At 35.3% G+C, this 15,691-nt stretch overlaps 1 protein-coding gene and 2 long non-coding RNA genes across 6 annotated transcripts; 1 reads left to right on the forward strand and 2 right to left on the reverse strand.

Moving 5' to 3' along the window:
• Window positions 1-1,254: 1,254 nt before the first annotated feature.
• On the reverse strand, window positions 1,255-6,395 carry LOC104091161 (uncharacterized). Its single transcript, XR_011408851.1, has 2 exons — window positions 6,256-6,395; window positions 1,255-1,876 (listed from the first exon to the last, which is right to left on the reverse strand). It is a non-coding gene; the product is annotated as an uncharacterized lncRNA (long non-coding RNA).
• A 110-nt stretch (window positions 6,396-6,505) lies between these two features.
• LOC104091160 (F-box protein At4g09920-like) lies at window positions 6,506-13,301 on the forward strand. Of its 4 annotated transcripts, none has more exons than XM_009596439.4 (4): window positions 6,506-6,637; window positions 10,352-11,547; window positions 11,647-11,838; window positions 12,858-13,301. In XM_009596439.4, exons 2-4 carry the CDS (start codon window positions 10,378-10,380, stop codon window positions 13,053-13,055), a joined length of 1,560 nt encoding a protein of 519 aa, XP_009594734.1. In that variant the 5' UTR covers window positions 6,506-6,637; window positions 10,352-10,377; the 3' UTR covers window positions 13,056-13,301. The 4 variants fall into 4 exon arrangements, with proteins under 4 accessions (XP_009594734.1, XP_070033891.1, XP_070033892.1 ...); XM_070177790.1 differs by lacking the exon at window positions 6,506-6,637 and having other exon boundaries at window positions 10,214-11,034; window positions 11,107-11,547; XM_070177791.1 differs by lacking the exon at window positions 6,506-6,637 and having other exon boundaries at window positions 10,214-11,005; window positions 11,084-11,547.
• Window positions 13,302-14,271: 970 nt separating this feature from the next.
• Window positions 14,272-15,168, reverse strand: LOC104091162 (uncharacterized). The gene is made up of 2 exons (XR_685093.3): window positions 14,948-15,168; window positions 14,272-14,561 (listed from the first exon to the last, which is right to left on the reverse strand). It is a non-coding gene; the product is annotated as an uncharacterized lncRNA (long non-coding RNA).
• Between the last annotated feature and the right edge of the window lie 523 nt (window positions 15,169-15,691).

Genomic DNA, 15,691 nt, shown 5'->3' on the forward strand with positions numbered 1-15,691 from the left:
CATTTCTTGGTTTCTAGAAGTAGTGTAATGCATCAAATTTCTGTTGATGTTGGGAGTTTTCTTGTTTTTCATGCTTTCGTCTTGTGTTCTGAAACCTTACCAGCTCTTATTATCTAATATTAATAGGTTGAGTAGTAACTGCAGTTGAACATGTGACATACATCCTTATTTCCTTTTTCCTCAACTTTTCAGTATTAATACCTGATGTTCGGCAAGATACTATTTGATAGCTTTTTATGCTTTAAAACTAAATGCTATATGCAAAATGATTTTAAGTAAGCAGTCACAGAAACTAAAAGTCCTGAAGTGCATTTGCATGTAATATGTCCCTTCTTCCTTTGTAGTTCTCCTTGTTTGTAAGTAATCCACCTTATATTTCAGGGCTATAGCACCGGCTGTTATGGACAAGGATTTTTTTCGTATTCAAACACTACCGCACTTAATGAAGATGCTGCGGACATGGGATTCAACCATGTCTATGATACCAAAAAGGAGGAGAGACGATTTGGGGTGGTATTGACTGGTCACCGGAAGAAGGTTATTCTCTTTGCAAAAGAAAGCTAAGAGACAACATTAATCAGATATCAAGCCGTAATGACAATCAAACTATAGAATCTAAAGGGAAATATGTTAACTGTGGAAGGATGATAGCATTTGGAAAGGATGCAGCACATAAACATTCCTCAGATCTTAAGAGGATCGACTTCAGAGTAATGCTAATCAGAACTCCAACTGCTCCTTATTTTTCGTTCTATAAATATTTCCATGCTTTCTTCTATTTGTTTCAACTTTGAGTCTATTGTGGGTTATTTGAAGATTATGGATGACAGTTTTAAGGAAACTTTGCAAATTAGAACTTTTAAGGCTCAACATAAACATGAAAGAGCACCAATAGACTTATTATATGTATAAAAAATTAGCGCTTTAACAGGAAGTTCTTGTTCTGGTTCATTTATGATTTCTGATTTTTATGCTTGAGAAAGACATTTGTGAGGTATAGCTTTGGTAGAGCTGTCACTTAATATTACATTTCTGATTTGGGATTTGCCAAAGATGATTTGTATACGCACATGGGGCGCATCATGCATGGTTTCCTATCTTAAAACCCGAGCAGATGTGCTTGGTGTTATGTAGGTATAGGATATAATAGTTTCCACCTTCACCCTTTATTTTCTATGTTAACTTTTCTGGAAATGTTTTAAATCTGCAAACATCAAGGGCAATGCTAGAAATTTTGATCCTTATACAGCAAAGAAAAACAAATAAAACTAATAACTGCATAGCGGCCTTAATACCTGGTACTTACAAGCTTTGCGAAATTATCTCTTTCCCACTCACTTGTTGTTGCCTGGAAGTAGCTATGGTTTTTTTACATGCAGGGTGTAGTGAAGGGAACTAATGTTGCAAATAACACATGCGATGTGTGGACCGAATACTATGACATGGGTGTTGCTGGTATCAAAGCAGTGGAAGAATACAAGGTTTATTCAGCTGGAGATATTTTGGATTTGCTCAACTTTGTTGCCCCAAAAATGATGGCTCGCGGAGATGCTCAATTTTCATATGGGATAGCTGAAGATTTGGATGATCCAAAGTTTTCACACTACAAATACTGGTCAAATCCATTGGAAACAAAGTGAGCACTTCCACTTGCACTTCTGTCTCCATATTATTTTAGTTCATAGTCTTTGTACACAGAATGCCTCTTGTTACTTGATATTTCACAGGTAGAAAATGGTTCTTCATTTTCTTTTACTTGCTGGAAAAGAGATCTTTCCTCGTCTAAAAACTCTTGAGTTGAATGTATGTAGATCATATTATGCACACTTTTTTCCCACCACTTTTGCTATTCAGTTTCAGCAGTTGTTGCATAGACCTGATATCCAGAAAAACCAAAAAAATAATATTGTTGCTTGATGCTGGAAGATTAGCAATTAAGAAACCAATTAACAATAGTGAATTAAAATAGATTGTTAAGTGAAACATATGGAACCTTGCAATATTGTCTAAAATTGGATGAATTGCACTTTGCTACAGTACTCATTTCGAGGGGATAACAACAATTTGGTTGCAAAGTAAACCAGTCCTTTGGGTGCGAGTTGACTCTTTTCTCCTTACACAGGTTCCTCTCCACAGGCTCAAGGAAGTGCTTTTCCTTTCACTAAAGAACAGTATGATCAAATAGTACAGATTCTGAACAATTCAACTTCCTCAACTCAAGCAAATGTGGCAGGTACTAGCACTACTCTCTTAGCATCTACTAGCCCACAAGAATGGATTATTGATACTGGAGCAACTAATCATATGGTGTCAGATGTTAACTTGCTTACTAAGACTTCTGTAGTTGCTCCATCTAAGCCTAATACAGTCTTATTACCTAATGGAGATGTCACTCAAGTAACTCACACCGGTGACAGTAATATTTCAGACAGAAGCACACTTAAAGAAGTCTTCTATGTGCCTCAGTTCAAGTTCAACTTATTATCAGTCTCCAAAGTGACAAGAGATCTTAAATGCTTTGCTTCCTTTTATCCTAATTTCTGTGTCTTTCAGGATCTCTTCAATGGCAGGGTGAGGGAGATTGATAGAGAAAGAGATGGTCTATACTTTATGCAGAGATATGGTGGCAAGAAGCTCACTGCAGTCTCTTTAGCTGCTGCTGGAATAAAGTCAAGGCAGGGTGACACTACAATTGATGTTGCCTTGTGGCATAAAAGACTAGGTCATGTATCTAGTATTGTTCTTAGAAAACTGTTTGCTGCCAAACTAGCTTGTATCAATGACACTATCAATAAATGTAGTGTATGCCCTTGTGCTAGGCAAACCAGGCTGCCATTTCCTTCTAGCTGTATTAAGACAGTTGCTGCATTTGATCTAATACATCTTGATGTTGGGGGCCCATATAACTGTGCAACTTTTGATGGCAATAAGTATTTTCTGACAGTTGTTGATGACTTTACTAGGATGACTTGGCTATTTTTACTGAAACTTAAATATGATGTATGTGTGGTGCTTACTCAGCTTATTGTGTTCATTCAAACTCGGTTTAACAAAGTTATGAAAGCAGTCGGGTCAGACAATGGCTCTTAGTTTGTCAACTCTAACTGTACCACATTGTTTCAGAAGTATGGTATCATTCATCAAAGAATTTGTGCTTATACTCCTCAGCAAAATGGAGTTGTTGAGCAAAAGCACAGGCACATCCTAGAAGTCACACGAGCTTTAAGGTTTCAGGCCAATATTCCTATCAAGTATTGAGGGCATTGTGTGCTTGCAGCAGTGTACCTCATAAATAGGATGCCATCTTCTGTACTTCATGGTCTTTCCCCTTTTGAACTATTGTATGGTAGGGCACCTAACCTGGGTCACTTAAGAATTTTTGGTTGCTTGTGCTATGCAAAGCAAGTTCATGAAACAGATAAACTTCTGCCCAGGGCTAAGCCAGATGTTCTCATGGGCTTCTCGGATACTCAGAAAGCCTACATTCTACTGGATCTATCTTCTCATTGTTTTTTTACCAACAGGGATGTATCCTTCAGGGAAGATATATTTCCCTTCAAAGACATCACAACCACATCATCTCTTATTTTCTTGCCTCCTGGCTTGTCCAGTTCTAGTGAAGAACAACCTTTACTCCCTTCTGTTCCTGCTAGGCATAAGTCTACTGACTCTTCTCCCTTGCACCAGTCAGCACCAGATGTGATGCCCTATATACTTCCTCATTCTACTCAGCACTCCACTGGTCTGAGGAGATCCTTGAGGACAAGGTAGGCTCCCATATGGATGAAAGACTTTGTGTCACAGCCTGGACACAAATCTGTTCCCTATTCCATTGCTAACTATGTGTCCTATGATAGACTTTCTCCCAAATATCAAGCCTATTTGACAGCATTCTCTGCAATCCATGAGCCTACTTCTTTTGAGCAAGCTGCTCAAGATCCTAGGTGGGTTAAAGCTATGCAAGCTGAAATTGTTGCACTAGAATCCAATCACACCTGGGATGTGGTGTCCTTACCTGCAGGCAAGGTGCCTATTGGTTGTAAGTGGATCTATAAGGTGAAGTACAAAGCTAAAGAAGAGGTGGAGAGGTTCAAAGCCAGGCTGTTGGCCAAAGGGTACAACCAACATGAGGGCATTGACTACCAAGAAACATTTAGTCCAGTAGTTAAGATGGTTACTGTTAGAACCATCCTAGATGTGGCTGCCTCTGAACATTGGCACATTCATCAAATAGATGTGTACAATGATTTTCTTCAAGGAGATCTCTATGATGAGATATACATGACCTTACCACAGGGCTTTCAGAGTCAGGGGGAGACAAGACCAGCATGCAGACTCTTGAAATCCCTGTATGGACTTAAACATGCACCAGGAATGCTAAGTTGTCTGAGGCACTTCTGAGGTTTGGCTTCATGCAAAGCCAACATAATCACTCCCTGTAAAGGATCTGGGGAACACATCATAATCATCTTGGTGTATGTTGATGACATGCTAATCACTGGGCCTAACCTGACACTAATAGCTGAGATGAAGACCAAGCTGCAGCTGATATTCAAAATGAAAGATCTAGGAGATCTTAAATACTTTCTTGGCATTGAGTTTGCCAGGTCACAAAGAGGCATTCTAATGTACCAAAGGAAGTACACTCTAGAGCTGATTTCTGAGCTTGGACTGGGAGCTGCAAAAGATGCAACAACACCTATTGAAGCCAACATCAAACTGACCACTAAGGAGTATGATGAACATACTAGCAGCTCAGTATCAAAGATTACTGGGGAAACTACTCTACTTAACTGTCACAAGGCCAGACATAGCATATAGTGTTCAGAATCTAAGCCAGTTTATGTAGAAACCGAATAAATCACATTTGGAAGCTGCTCAAAGGGTGGTTAGATATGTGAAGAACCAACCAAGTCAAGGCATATTGTTGTCTAGCAAACGGAAAAACATTATCACTGCATATTGTGATGCAGACCAAGCAACCTGCCCTATCACTAGGAAATCAGTAACATGCTTCTTCATCAAGTATGGTGATTCCCTGATATCCTGGAAGTCAAAGAAACAAAGCACCATTTCTAGGAGTTCTGCAGAATTTGAGGGCAGAAGCATTGCATCAACTGTAGCTGAATTGGTATGGATACTTGGTCTGTTCAAAGACATTGGTATAGAAGTTGGTATCCCCGTGAACATCTACACTGACAGTAAAGCAGCAATTCAAATAGCCGCCAACCCATTGTTTCACGAACGAACCAAACACATTGAAATAGACCTTCACTTTATAAGGGAGAAGATACAAAATGGTTTGGTACAAACAGAATATGTAGCTACAAAGGAGCAGTTAGCAGACATTCTAACCAAAGGTCTACTTCGAGTGCAACACGAGTATTTGTTGTCCAAGCTAGGTGTACTTGATGTCTTTCTACCACCTAGCTTAAGGGGGAGTGTTGAGACAAAAGATGTAACTTGAATACAGGGATAGTTTAGTCTATTTATGTGTTAGGAGATTAGTGTATTAGTTAGTTAGTTAATGATACATGTGATTGGTTAGTGAGGTGATTAGATTAGTTAGTAAAGTCTTTGTATATATACAGCTTATACAAGTAATGAAAGCAGTGCATTCATTTCTCTCTACTGTTGCACTCATCTTCATGCTCCTCTTCTTTTCTCTCTTCTCCCTCGTTAGTTAGGGTTTTCATCTCTACTCCAACCTCCATTTCAGCACAAAGTAAAACCAGTCCTTTGGATGCAAGTTGACTCTTTTCTCCAAAACTAGAACCAAGACAGCACATTTCTTTAGAGGAATCTAACAATTAAAGTTTTATACCAACAAATTCTCGTATTCGCCCTTTTCTTAGTTGTTTCAAAGACCAGAACAATGGAAATTTATTCAGAACCACGGATAGAAGCATTCAATTAGGCGTAAGACATACTTTTTCTGTAGATAAAACAAGTACTTTGCTTTGGAGCTTCAACAGTGTAGATAATTTGCAGTAAATGTAACTGCACGTCACTGATCAGCAAAATCAAAATTCAACCAAGCAGAAAGAAAGTTTTACAATTAACACTTAAATTTTTACTTGTCAGCACATCAAAGTTCAAAGTGTCCTTCAGTCTTCTAATCCAACTAGTCAATAAAACTAAATTGCTCTCAATTGGGAGTCTTAAACAGAAATAGTGTTTTAAGAAAATACTTTCAGCACTTAATCGCACACACAAAATTCAAAGACATATTGAAAGTAAAACAGACAGAGTTACCTTAAAAAGAAGCAAACTTTTCGTGGGGGCATAATGAGAAGAGTAGGCAACGTGGAAAAAGGAAACCTTTTGTCCCACGGGTTGAATTTTGTAGCTTTAATGGGCAGATGAGAGTATGTGTAGGTTTAACCGTTGAAGGAAGAGAAAAAGGGGGAAAGGACCAAACTTTATGTGAAAAAACAGAGTTCCCTTGCATACTCCGGCTATTTTCAATTTCACATCAGATGTACGGAGTATTTACACAAGTAATATGAGCATACATTGAGCGGCACCTTTGGCAAGAAAGAAAGACAAGATGTGCAGCAAAATTGGCTCTGCCAATTTGGAAATTCAGTCCGCTGCTGCATCCACATACCAAGAACCATTATAACCTTGAAAGATGGTAAACTCTTCCCTTTTTTGCTATGTTTAAATATATTTTATTATTATATATTTAGTAACTTTTAAATTTTAATATTTTTATGACATGCTCAAACATATTTAACTTTATTTCCTTTTTACTGACAAAACGAAAGAAATATATAATTATTTCGAATAGAATTGCTCTCTTTTCTTTTTTGAACTAGATGATGGCTGGCCCGTGCAATATGCAAGTGTGTGTTTTCATCTCTTACTATTAGCAAGAAACTAGTAGTCGTACCCGCGCAATGCGCCGTCAATATTAAAAAATATTAATTAAATTAAATTAAATTATGATGGGGTTTGTTTGAACAAATTAAATCGTATTGTTTTAATAAATTTCAATTGTCATTTTATTTGTCAATGTGATATACGGTATACCCAATAATAAAATTGCTATTAAATTAAAGGGACTTATATAGTCATTGAATAACTTTTTTGTTCTATATTTTTCTTTATTCTATTATCCAATGTTTAGTATTTTTACATTGTTAATAGAAAATTTTATTAGCATATTACTTTATTTAATATTTTTGTCTGCACACTTTTTTTTTTGTAATATAAGAGAAGATATATTTATTTTATTAATCTTGAAATATTTTTAAAAATAAAAAAGCCTAGCAACTTTTTTCAATGGATATAAGGCTTTAATTGATAGAGATAGAGGAAGCACCGTAAAGATCAATTAGCGAGGTTTTGGGCCGATACAATAATAACTTCGTACTTATGTCATGATGAAAGAAATACTTATCTCATGATGTGAGAAATACTTATATATGTATTGGTATTTTATTTTATATTTTTATTTTTTTATAGATAATTATAAGATACTTATATTTATTAATTCAAGTAGTGTAACCAATTAATTCAAAATTAAAAATTCAAAAACAAAAAATTAGTTAGAAGGTAGTTTATTTTGTCTCAACATTGCCACTTGGCGTTATGCCACTTGTCTTAATATAGTGCTTTTGCTTCTCCTATTCTATATAGATAGATTACGTTTGATGGACTTTTTCTAAACCATTGTTTATATTTTGATCTCGTTTAACGAAATATTTCGTGAAAATAGGCTTGTGCCAGAATTTTAAGCATGGTTCTGACAACTTTCAGAATTTGAAGCACCAAAAATTCTGACGATCACCAAATTTTTCGACCATAATATTGAAATTCTGATGCTCCATCAAAATTTATGACAAAAATTATGTCAAATATTTTTCTAAATATCCTAAATTATTTTTTTGAATTTGACTTCTCATTAAAAGAAAAATATTTTACTACACGAGAATATTTCAAGTCGTTCTGAATTGTACACTTCTTCCTGAGTTATCAACTCTCCAATATATATACTTACCCTAATACATAATTATTGAATCAAAAGTCAAATATTTAAGAGGTCAAGATCAAAAAATAAACCATACGGAGTACAAAGAATATTTGAAAGAATTATAAGAATAAGAGAATTTAGGCTTAGGCTATTCACATTTTATATGGTGTAAATTTAGACTTTAGAGCGTAAAAATTAAAAAGATCCATCTGCATAGATAGTTGGATAACCTTATAAAAAAAATAATACAAAGTTATCAAGAGTATCTACCAACCGTCTATGCTCCAATTAAAACCAATTAAAAGTTTAAAATTATAAGATTGTAAAGCTATGATACATTTGCTATTATCCTTGAAATATACTCCAAGTTGCAAAAAATTTGGTCTAAAAGCACTACAAATTTCGCATAATATCCAAGCATCTACACTTCAATAATATTAATCAAGTAACTAACCATGCAAGTTCTCACCTCATTTGTCAGGTTGGTCATGTAGTTTTGTAGGATAAAATTTTATTTCTTCATAATTTTTTTATCTTTACTTGCAATCATTTACCATATTAGATAATCTAACTAAAAGTTATTCTTTAGAGCATATTTAGGAGTTTGTGTTGTATTTTTAATTAATGGACCCATCAAAAGTAAATTTGGTTTTAAATTGAACACTAACGCATACAGTTTAACCTTTTTTTATTTCCTTTTTTAATTTTTATAACTCCAGTTTTCCTTAAAAATGCTACGTAAATTTGTATAAGTTTTGTTACATATATAATTTGAATTTAATTTGGGTTTAAATAAATTAACTTGTAAAACTATAATATTGAGGATTTAATCTGATGCAGTATGTTATCCTTACAATTATGCATATATATAAGTTAGACCTAATCAAACTTAAAAATACATAAATAAAAAAAAGGAGTGCAATATTACGATATACGTGAAAACTAGTTGACAAAAGGAGTGCAGTTTCAATATACGTAAAAAAAATGTTTTGGCAAAAACATTTGCTCACAAAAGAAATATGTCATATTTCAATTTTTTCTGTGATATCTATGGCTATTAACAAATATAAACCATCTTACAAAAGCGGGGCAATCACATACTCTAACACAAAGGAAGAACATTGATGTGCTGGTGTGTCAAAATAGATCAATGGGGCCTAGAAATTGGAAAACTCATTTTCACAATGTAAGAGTATTCCCTATTGGAGGGTACCATAATTACAGCACGAAAGTACCTATTAAGCATAGCATGTTAAAGAAAAAATTCCAATTTTACCCCTGTTCAGAGCCTGCTAACTGTCTCTTATTAGATAGTAGAATTTGTGCACGATTTTAATTGGTATCAGTGTAATTTTTTTATTTTTTTTCGCATTATCTGGCTATATTTATGTCTATTATTAGAACACATGAAATATTGATCATTCTTTCTTATTTTTTCGTAAGTGCATTCCATAGTAGATGAAATTGTAATTGCAAGTTTTTAAAATATAACTATTACTCCCACTTATTCAATTTTATGTGTCTTACTTTCCTTTTCAGTCTATTTAAAAAAAAGTTTTTTTTATATTTGGTAACTCTTTAACTCCACTATCACACATGATATATTTAAGAACACAAGATTCAAAAGTATTTTGATATATTACACACATCTTTAGTTTAAGGATCCGTTTGTCCATAATTGTTTTTCCTTTTATTCGAATTTTCTTTTTTCAAAAACGTATTTATCTATGAAATTTTGCAAGTTTTTGAAAAAAAATTCATAAATAAGTTTTTCAAAAACCAAAAAGTTATTTTGACCACTTTTTCAAAAATTTCAGTAAAACTTTTCCCCACTCACAAAGCGACAATATTTTTTCAGGTGAAATGCATCTTCAAACATAATTTCAAATTTTAAATACCATTTTTCAACTTAACTCCAAATATTACTTTTTTCAAAACTTACAATTTTTAAGACTACCATATTCAAAAGATATTTTTACTTTTCTTAAACGCATGCAGTCAAATTAAGACACATAAATAAAATGAAACGAAGGAAGTAGCTTTTACATAGTGTTTGAACCTTTTGAATTTTTTTAAAGAATTCCATTATTTCCTTTTGTAGTAATGTTAAGAATCCAATAGCATTTCCATTAACAAAGAAAGTCTATCAAGTAATTCATTGTATGGTGATATAATGATTAATGAAAACAATAAATTTCTTTTTATTATTTCTTTTATTTTCATTATTTAACCTTTTAAAAATTAATCGAAGAATTTTTACATCCTTTCCTACACATTCTTTTCCTTTTGGAATTTGGTTTGTACATTCCGTTGGTAAGTTTGGTTTAGGAGAAGAGAATGACATACAGTCTTATAAATATTATCATTATTCAGTGTCAGGCTTAGGGTTTTGGGAATCGATGGAAGGGAGAAGTGACGTGGACGCAGCAGCGGACCGAATTTCCAAATTGCCAGAGCCAATTTTGCAGCATATCTTGTCTTTCCTTCTTGCTAAAGATGCCGCTCGAATGAGTACATTGTCCAAGGTTTGGGATAGTGCTTGGAATTCACTCTCCTCCTTTAATTTTGGTGATAAATTCCTTAAGTCAAAAGACATGCCAAAGCTCGTCAATGTTGTGAATCAAACTCTAGCAAATCGGCAAAAGCACAAGATTTCCATGCAAAAATTCTCTCTAGGATTACCACATCATCGTTGGCTTTCTTATGTCGATGATTGGATTAAGATACTCATAGCTTGTAATATCAAAGAGTTGAATCTAAGAGTAAGCAGACCTATTTATGAAGGCAAACTCGAATACAACAGCTTGCCCGAGGCAATCTTTGCTGCCAAAGCACTAAATGTGCTGCGTTTGGATGGATTTAAGATTGAATTGCCTTCTGATGGTATAAAGTTTTCATCTTTGCGAGAGTTGCACCTCTCTGACGTATTTTTGAACGAGGAATTTATTCAGGCTCTGTGCACAAGCTGCTGCAATTTAGAGGATTTGTATTTGCAGAACTTTGATGGACTTGCCAGTTTTCAAGTTGGTAATACTTCTTTACCTAAACTGAAAAAGGTAAACTTAGAATTTTGCCCTTTTGTATTCCAATTGGTTGATATTGCAGCTATTAATCTTGAAGACCTTAAGATCGACAGCCTTCATGGGAATCTAAAGGTAGTTAAAATAACTGCTTGCAAAGCCCTCAAGACGTTGTACCTCAATTGCGTTGCTGTCACTGATGAATGGTTAGAGAGCCTTTTTTCCAGTCTACCCAACCTTGAAATCTTTAAATTATTCAGTTGCGAGACATTGAAAAACATGAAGATCACGAGTGATAGGCTCAAATGGCTGATGGCTTCACGGTGTGATAATCTGATTGCTGTTGAATTGGACACTCCTAATTTAATAAAGTTCCAATACAATTGTCATCCATTGTCAACATTCAAATTGAAAGCTTCAGTTTTGCTGGAAGCCACTTTCTGCTTGTTCCCAGAAACTGACGACAATCATTGGCACTCTAAGTTCACGAAATTTCTTGCTAACTTCAATCATTCCAAGGCTATTGAATTGTCGTGCCACTGCGACAGGGTAATGTGTCCCAGAAATTCTCTAACTAGCTACACTGCTTGAAGAAGCAGTTTGTTGTGTGTTTCTTATAAATTGTTTTTTTTTTTGTTCTGGATGCAGGTAATAGTTATACCAAAAGACCTGAGAGAAAACTTCCTTCCTCCCCTTTATGGTACTAATATTTTGCAAGTAAACCTTCAGAATCAATCAAAGTATTCAGTTGTCGACATTATTGATAGCATGCTTTGGATTTCTCCTCACCTGGGCGCCCTATCTTTTATTATCCGAGCTCCCGGCGTAAAGACCCTTAAGGTAACACTTTATCCTTTAAAGGCACTGAGTTGATAAAAGATTGAAAAAAGTTAGTTGTTACTCCAATAAGGTTTTCTTGCACCTTTATTATTATGTAGTTTTTTGCAACTTTTTCCGGTGCTACCAACTAATGCGAAACTGTAACTTCCTCCAAAGTCAGTTGAAGCCCTGTATAAGAAGGGGTGAGGTTCAAAATTATTGTGAGGCCATTAAAAGTTGATCTAATAAATATTTGTTGCCCCAAACTATTTGGAAACATTGTTTTATTGACTGGTTATAGGTTTTTGGTTTCTCTTGCTTATCTATGATTATTAAGACAAAATGTTGGCATTGGATAAATCAATAGTTATATGCAGTGAGTCAACTTCAACAGGAATAGTGTAAAACCAAGGAATTCAGGCATTAAAGATTCTATATAATTGACATTTGCTCCTCTTACCTTCTTATTGTTTTGATCTTACTGGATTGGATGAAGCCTCCCCTTTCGCCATGACTGTCTCCTCCTTTTCTCCGCCCTAGGGCCGGGATGGTTTAATCTGGCTCCAGCCGTGCATGTACAAATTGCAGCAAAACTCTATTTTGCTATTTGACTGGTCGACTTGCTTATAGTCTTAAGAAAAAAGAAATTTCCTACTAACACTCCCCAGCTGTTGGTAGTTCTCCGTGTGCGCCTTCCGCCAGAAGGGGGAAAAAGGGAACAAAAAAGGTCACCGCCTTTTATTTGTCTTCCACTGGCTATTCCAGTGATTTGTGAACCTTATCCTCCCTCACCCTGTGCTGCTTCCTTTATTACTTTGTTCGTTTTATTCTTTGGCCATTAGAAAGCACCCATTCTTTGTACTCAATGAGATGATTTCTTCATTCAGATAATGCTTAAGATTGATTTCGAGGAGCTCATAGGCCCAATGGTGTTAACCTTTCTAGTGCTGCTTTCATGATTGATTCGTTATGAAGTTAGTTTCTTTACCTTTGTTCTTATTGTTCATAGTCTATACTTACTGATTTACCTCGTTTGACAGTTTATATATGAAGATGCGTCGGATAATGATGAGAAGCCTTGTTGTGCATCTCTACCATGGAAATGTTGGAGGCATGTGTTAAAGAAAGTCAAATTGCAAAACTTTACGTGTATGGAGCAACAGGAGTTGAGAAACTACTTTTTCGCAAATGCAGATATCTCGGAGATGGTTGTGATTCCCCCGGACTGCAGCCTTTGAGTCAAATATTTCTTCACTTATTGTACTTTAAATAAAAAAATTCATGGTTTCTTCGGTGATGTTGTGTTTAATCATTTTGAATAAATTTGTTAATGTCGGTTCGGATGATGTACTAGCGAGCAGGTTGTGTACTTCATGAAGATGTGCAAATCGCAATCGCTTTGTGGAACGTTGATTTGTAACATGTATGTAATAAGATCTTTAAGTTTCCAACGTATTTATCCAAGAGGCAAGAGCATTCTCCAATGTAAGGTAGTATTGAGAAGAGGGAGTGGAGTTTTAGTGGAACATGGCCTAATAGCCTACGTCTTTTATAATTGAACATCAGATGTCTGTGATAAAAATTTGGTGTTGATTTTATAGCTAGTGTATAACGACGACTAATCGCAGCATAAAGAATAAATAATCATTCAAGATGACCTTGCCAAGTAGCAAAGGGGGAGAATGAATGAATAACTTAGTGTTACCAAAAAGATTTATATTTTCTGGAAGTACTAACTTTGGGCAATAATCCTCAACATTGGAGGTGGCATCCGCAGCTACACAAGCGGAAGTGAACCTAGCCTCTTTCTGCTCTCCTTCTTCCTCCTTTAATATGTTATTTTACAGCAGAAAGCGACATTATAGACAGTTAGATTAAATCAAACATAAGACTAATCAAATAATCTTGCCAGATTTAGGCCACAAAAGATGTAGCTAGTGTGCTCCTTTGTTACAGAAACAGCGGAAGATGATGGCAAGGCCAGGACGGCAAAGTTGCACTGTATGGCTTCTTCTTTTTATGCCTCTTTAAATTGTGTTTGCTATTTAAAACATAGCTAGCATTTACAATGTATTCAAATTGCCAAACCAACAATTCACAGATACTAAAATGTTGTTTTGTTTATGACCAAATGAGTACTACAACAATATTATCAACAAACAAAAAGTGAAAAATCTACGTTATCACCGATCAAGAAACCAACCAGAACCCAAACCGTGCACCATTGCCTCTAATAAATCACCAGGCATAGCATGCATCGCCTTTCTTTCCAAATTTTCAAGGCCTAATTAATTTGTGTCTGACGAGGCAATGAGACATTTTAATAGACAACACAAAGCAAAAGATTCAAACAAAATAATGATACTATAAGAAGCAGAATTCTTCTAGATATAAGGAAGCTGTCAGATTAACTACGGACAACAGTAAAACTGTTCAAAATCAACAATATGCCAAGAGTAAGAAGCAGAATTCATCTGATATAAGGAAGCTGTCAGATTTAACTACAGACAACAGCTACTATCAAAATCAACAATATTCCATGCTGGAGCTCCCCAACAAAAGCTACTAATCCATTAACACCTCACTAAGAGTTGTATGAAAGTTCCATTGGTATCAGAAAACTGGATTTCATTCAAGGCAAAAACAAATAGTACTGAACAAGAGTAAGCAGCAAAAGAGAGACGATTGAAGACTATGTACTGTTGGACAAAATGGACCTCCCTGCTCCCTTTCCCTTTCTATCTCTGCAAGATGATAAAACGATGTTGAATTAGTTTTTACTTCCATGAAACTATCGCTTTTGGGAAATAGAAAACCTCAAGTACAAAATAAAAGCACTTGTATATGAGCAGCCACACTTTTGTTGTATATTTTTGTTATGCATCTTCTTGATGCCATTTAATGAAATCATCTTACTTCAAAAAGTAAGAAATAAAACACTAATTACATCCACAGTACATGAGAAAATGAAGCAGATTAGTTTTAAATTTCAAGAAAGAAAGATAAAGTGGTTTCTGAAATTAGGAGAAATTCATTTTTGGTTGTTTTGGTTAATGAATTCCAGAGAAACTAATGGGAACGAGCAACCATTTGACAAGAAAACCATGACTAAGAACATCATGTCACGCACCATATCTGCAGCTTCAGAGGCTTTAGTTCCAATTAGAAAAAAAATTTGGGTGAAAGGAATTTCCAGTTCTTGTGAAATCCATTCTCACAGCCTCAAATCTTGGAGCTAAAACCAGTTCACTAGATTCAATTTCTCATAGTTCTGAAAAATTGTCTATTTCTACTCCCTACAATTATGCCTCTGTATCTAATAATGATCAAGAACACAACTTTGTTGTTGATTCCTCTTATTACCTCAGCCCTAGGCCTATGTATCTAGGCTACCGGCCAAATAGATGCCATCAGGTCCTTGATTCAAATCAATTGCCGTAGTTAATACAAATTTATAATATTCCACACTTGTTATATTTCATTGTAGTTAATTAATGTTAATTACTGAATGAAAGTAAGGAATTGGTAAATGATACTCTAACGTTGGCTTGCCTAACAAGTGAAATGTTAGGCACCATCACGGTCCCGTCGGTGAAAAATTTCGGGTCGTGACACATCTCTCTCTAAAATATTAGATTTTGGCTCAAAAATGAGCTTCAAGAGCTATAAATCGAAGCGGGGTCGGTCAAAAATTAGAAAGAATGGAAGCTCCGACGCAGTTATGCGGTCGCATAACAGGTATGCGGTCCGCATACCGGCCGCATAATTTGGTCTCCAAAGCTAGGCGTTACTGACCCGGTCTGCGGTCATTATGCGGTCCGCATATTTGTTCTGCGGTCGCATAATGCACCGCAAAACAGGTTTGCGGTCGCAT

The sequence above is a fragment of the Nicotiana tomentosiformis genome, chromosome 6, assembly GCF_000390325.3.
Source record: "Nicotiana tomentosiformis chromosome 6, ASM39032v3, whole genome shotgun sequence".
Classification (NCBI taxonomy): Eukaryota; Viridiplantae; Streptophyta; class Magnoliopsida; order Solanales; family Solanaceae; genus Nicotiana; species Nicotiana tomentosiformis.

Excerpts from the sequence above, each read along its gene's own strand:
- LOC104091160 (XM_009596439.4), top strand. The coding sequence starts at position 10,378 with ATGGAAGGGAGAAGTGACGTGGACGCAGCAGCGGACCGAATTTCCAAA. Across the intron at positions 11,548-11,646 it reads TGTCGTGCCACTGCGACAGG|GTAATAGTTATACCAAAAGA; the intron begins GTAATGTGTCCC and ends TTCTGGATGCAG. Across the intron at positions 11,839-12,857 it reads CCGGCGTAAAGACCCTTAAG|TTTATATATGAAGATGCGTC; the intron begins GTAACACTTTAT and ends CTCGTTTGACAG.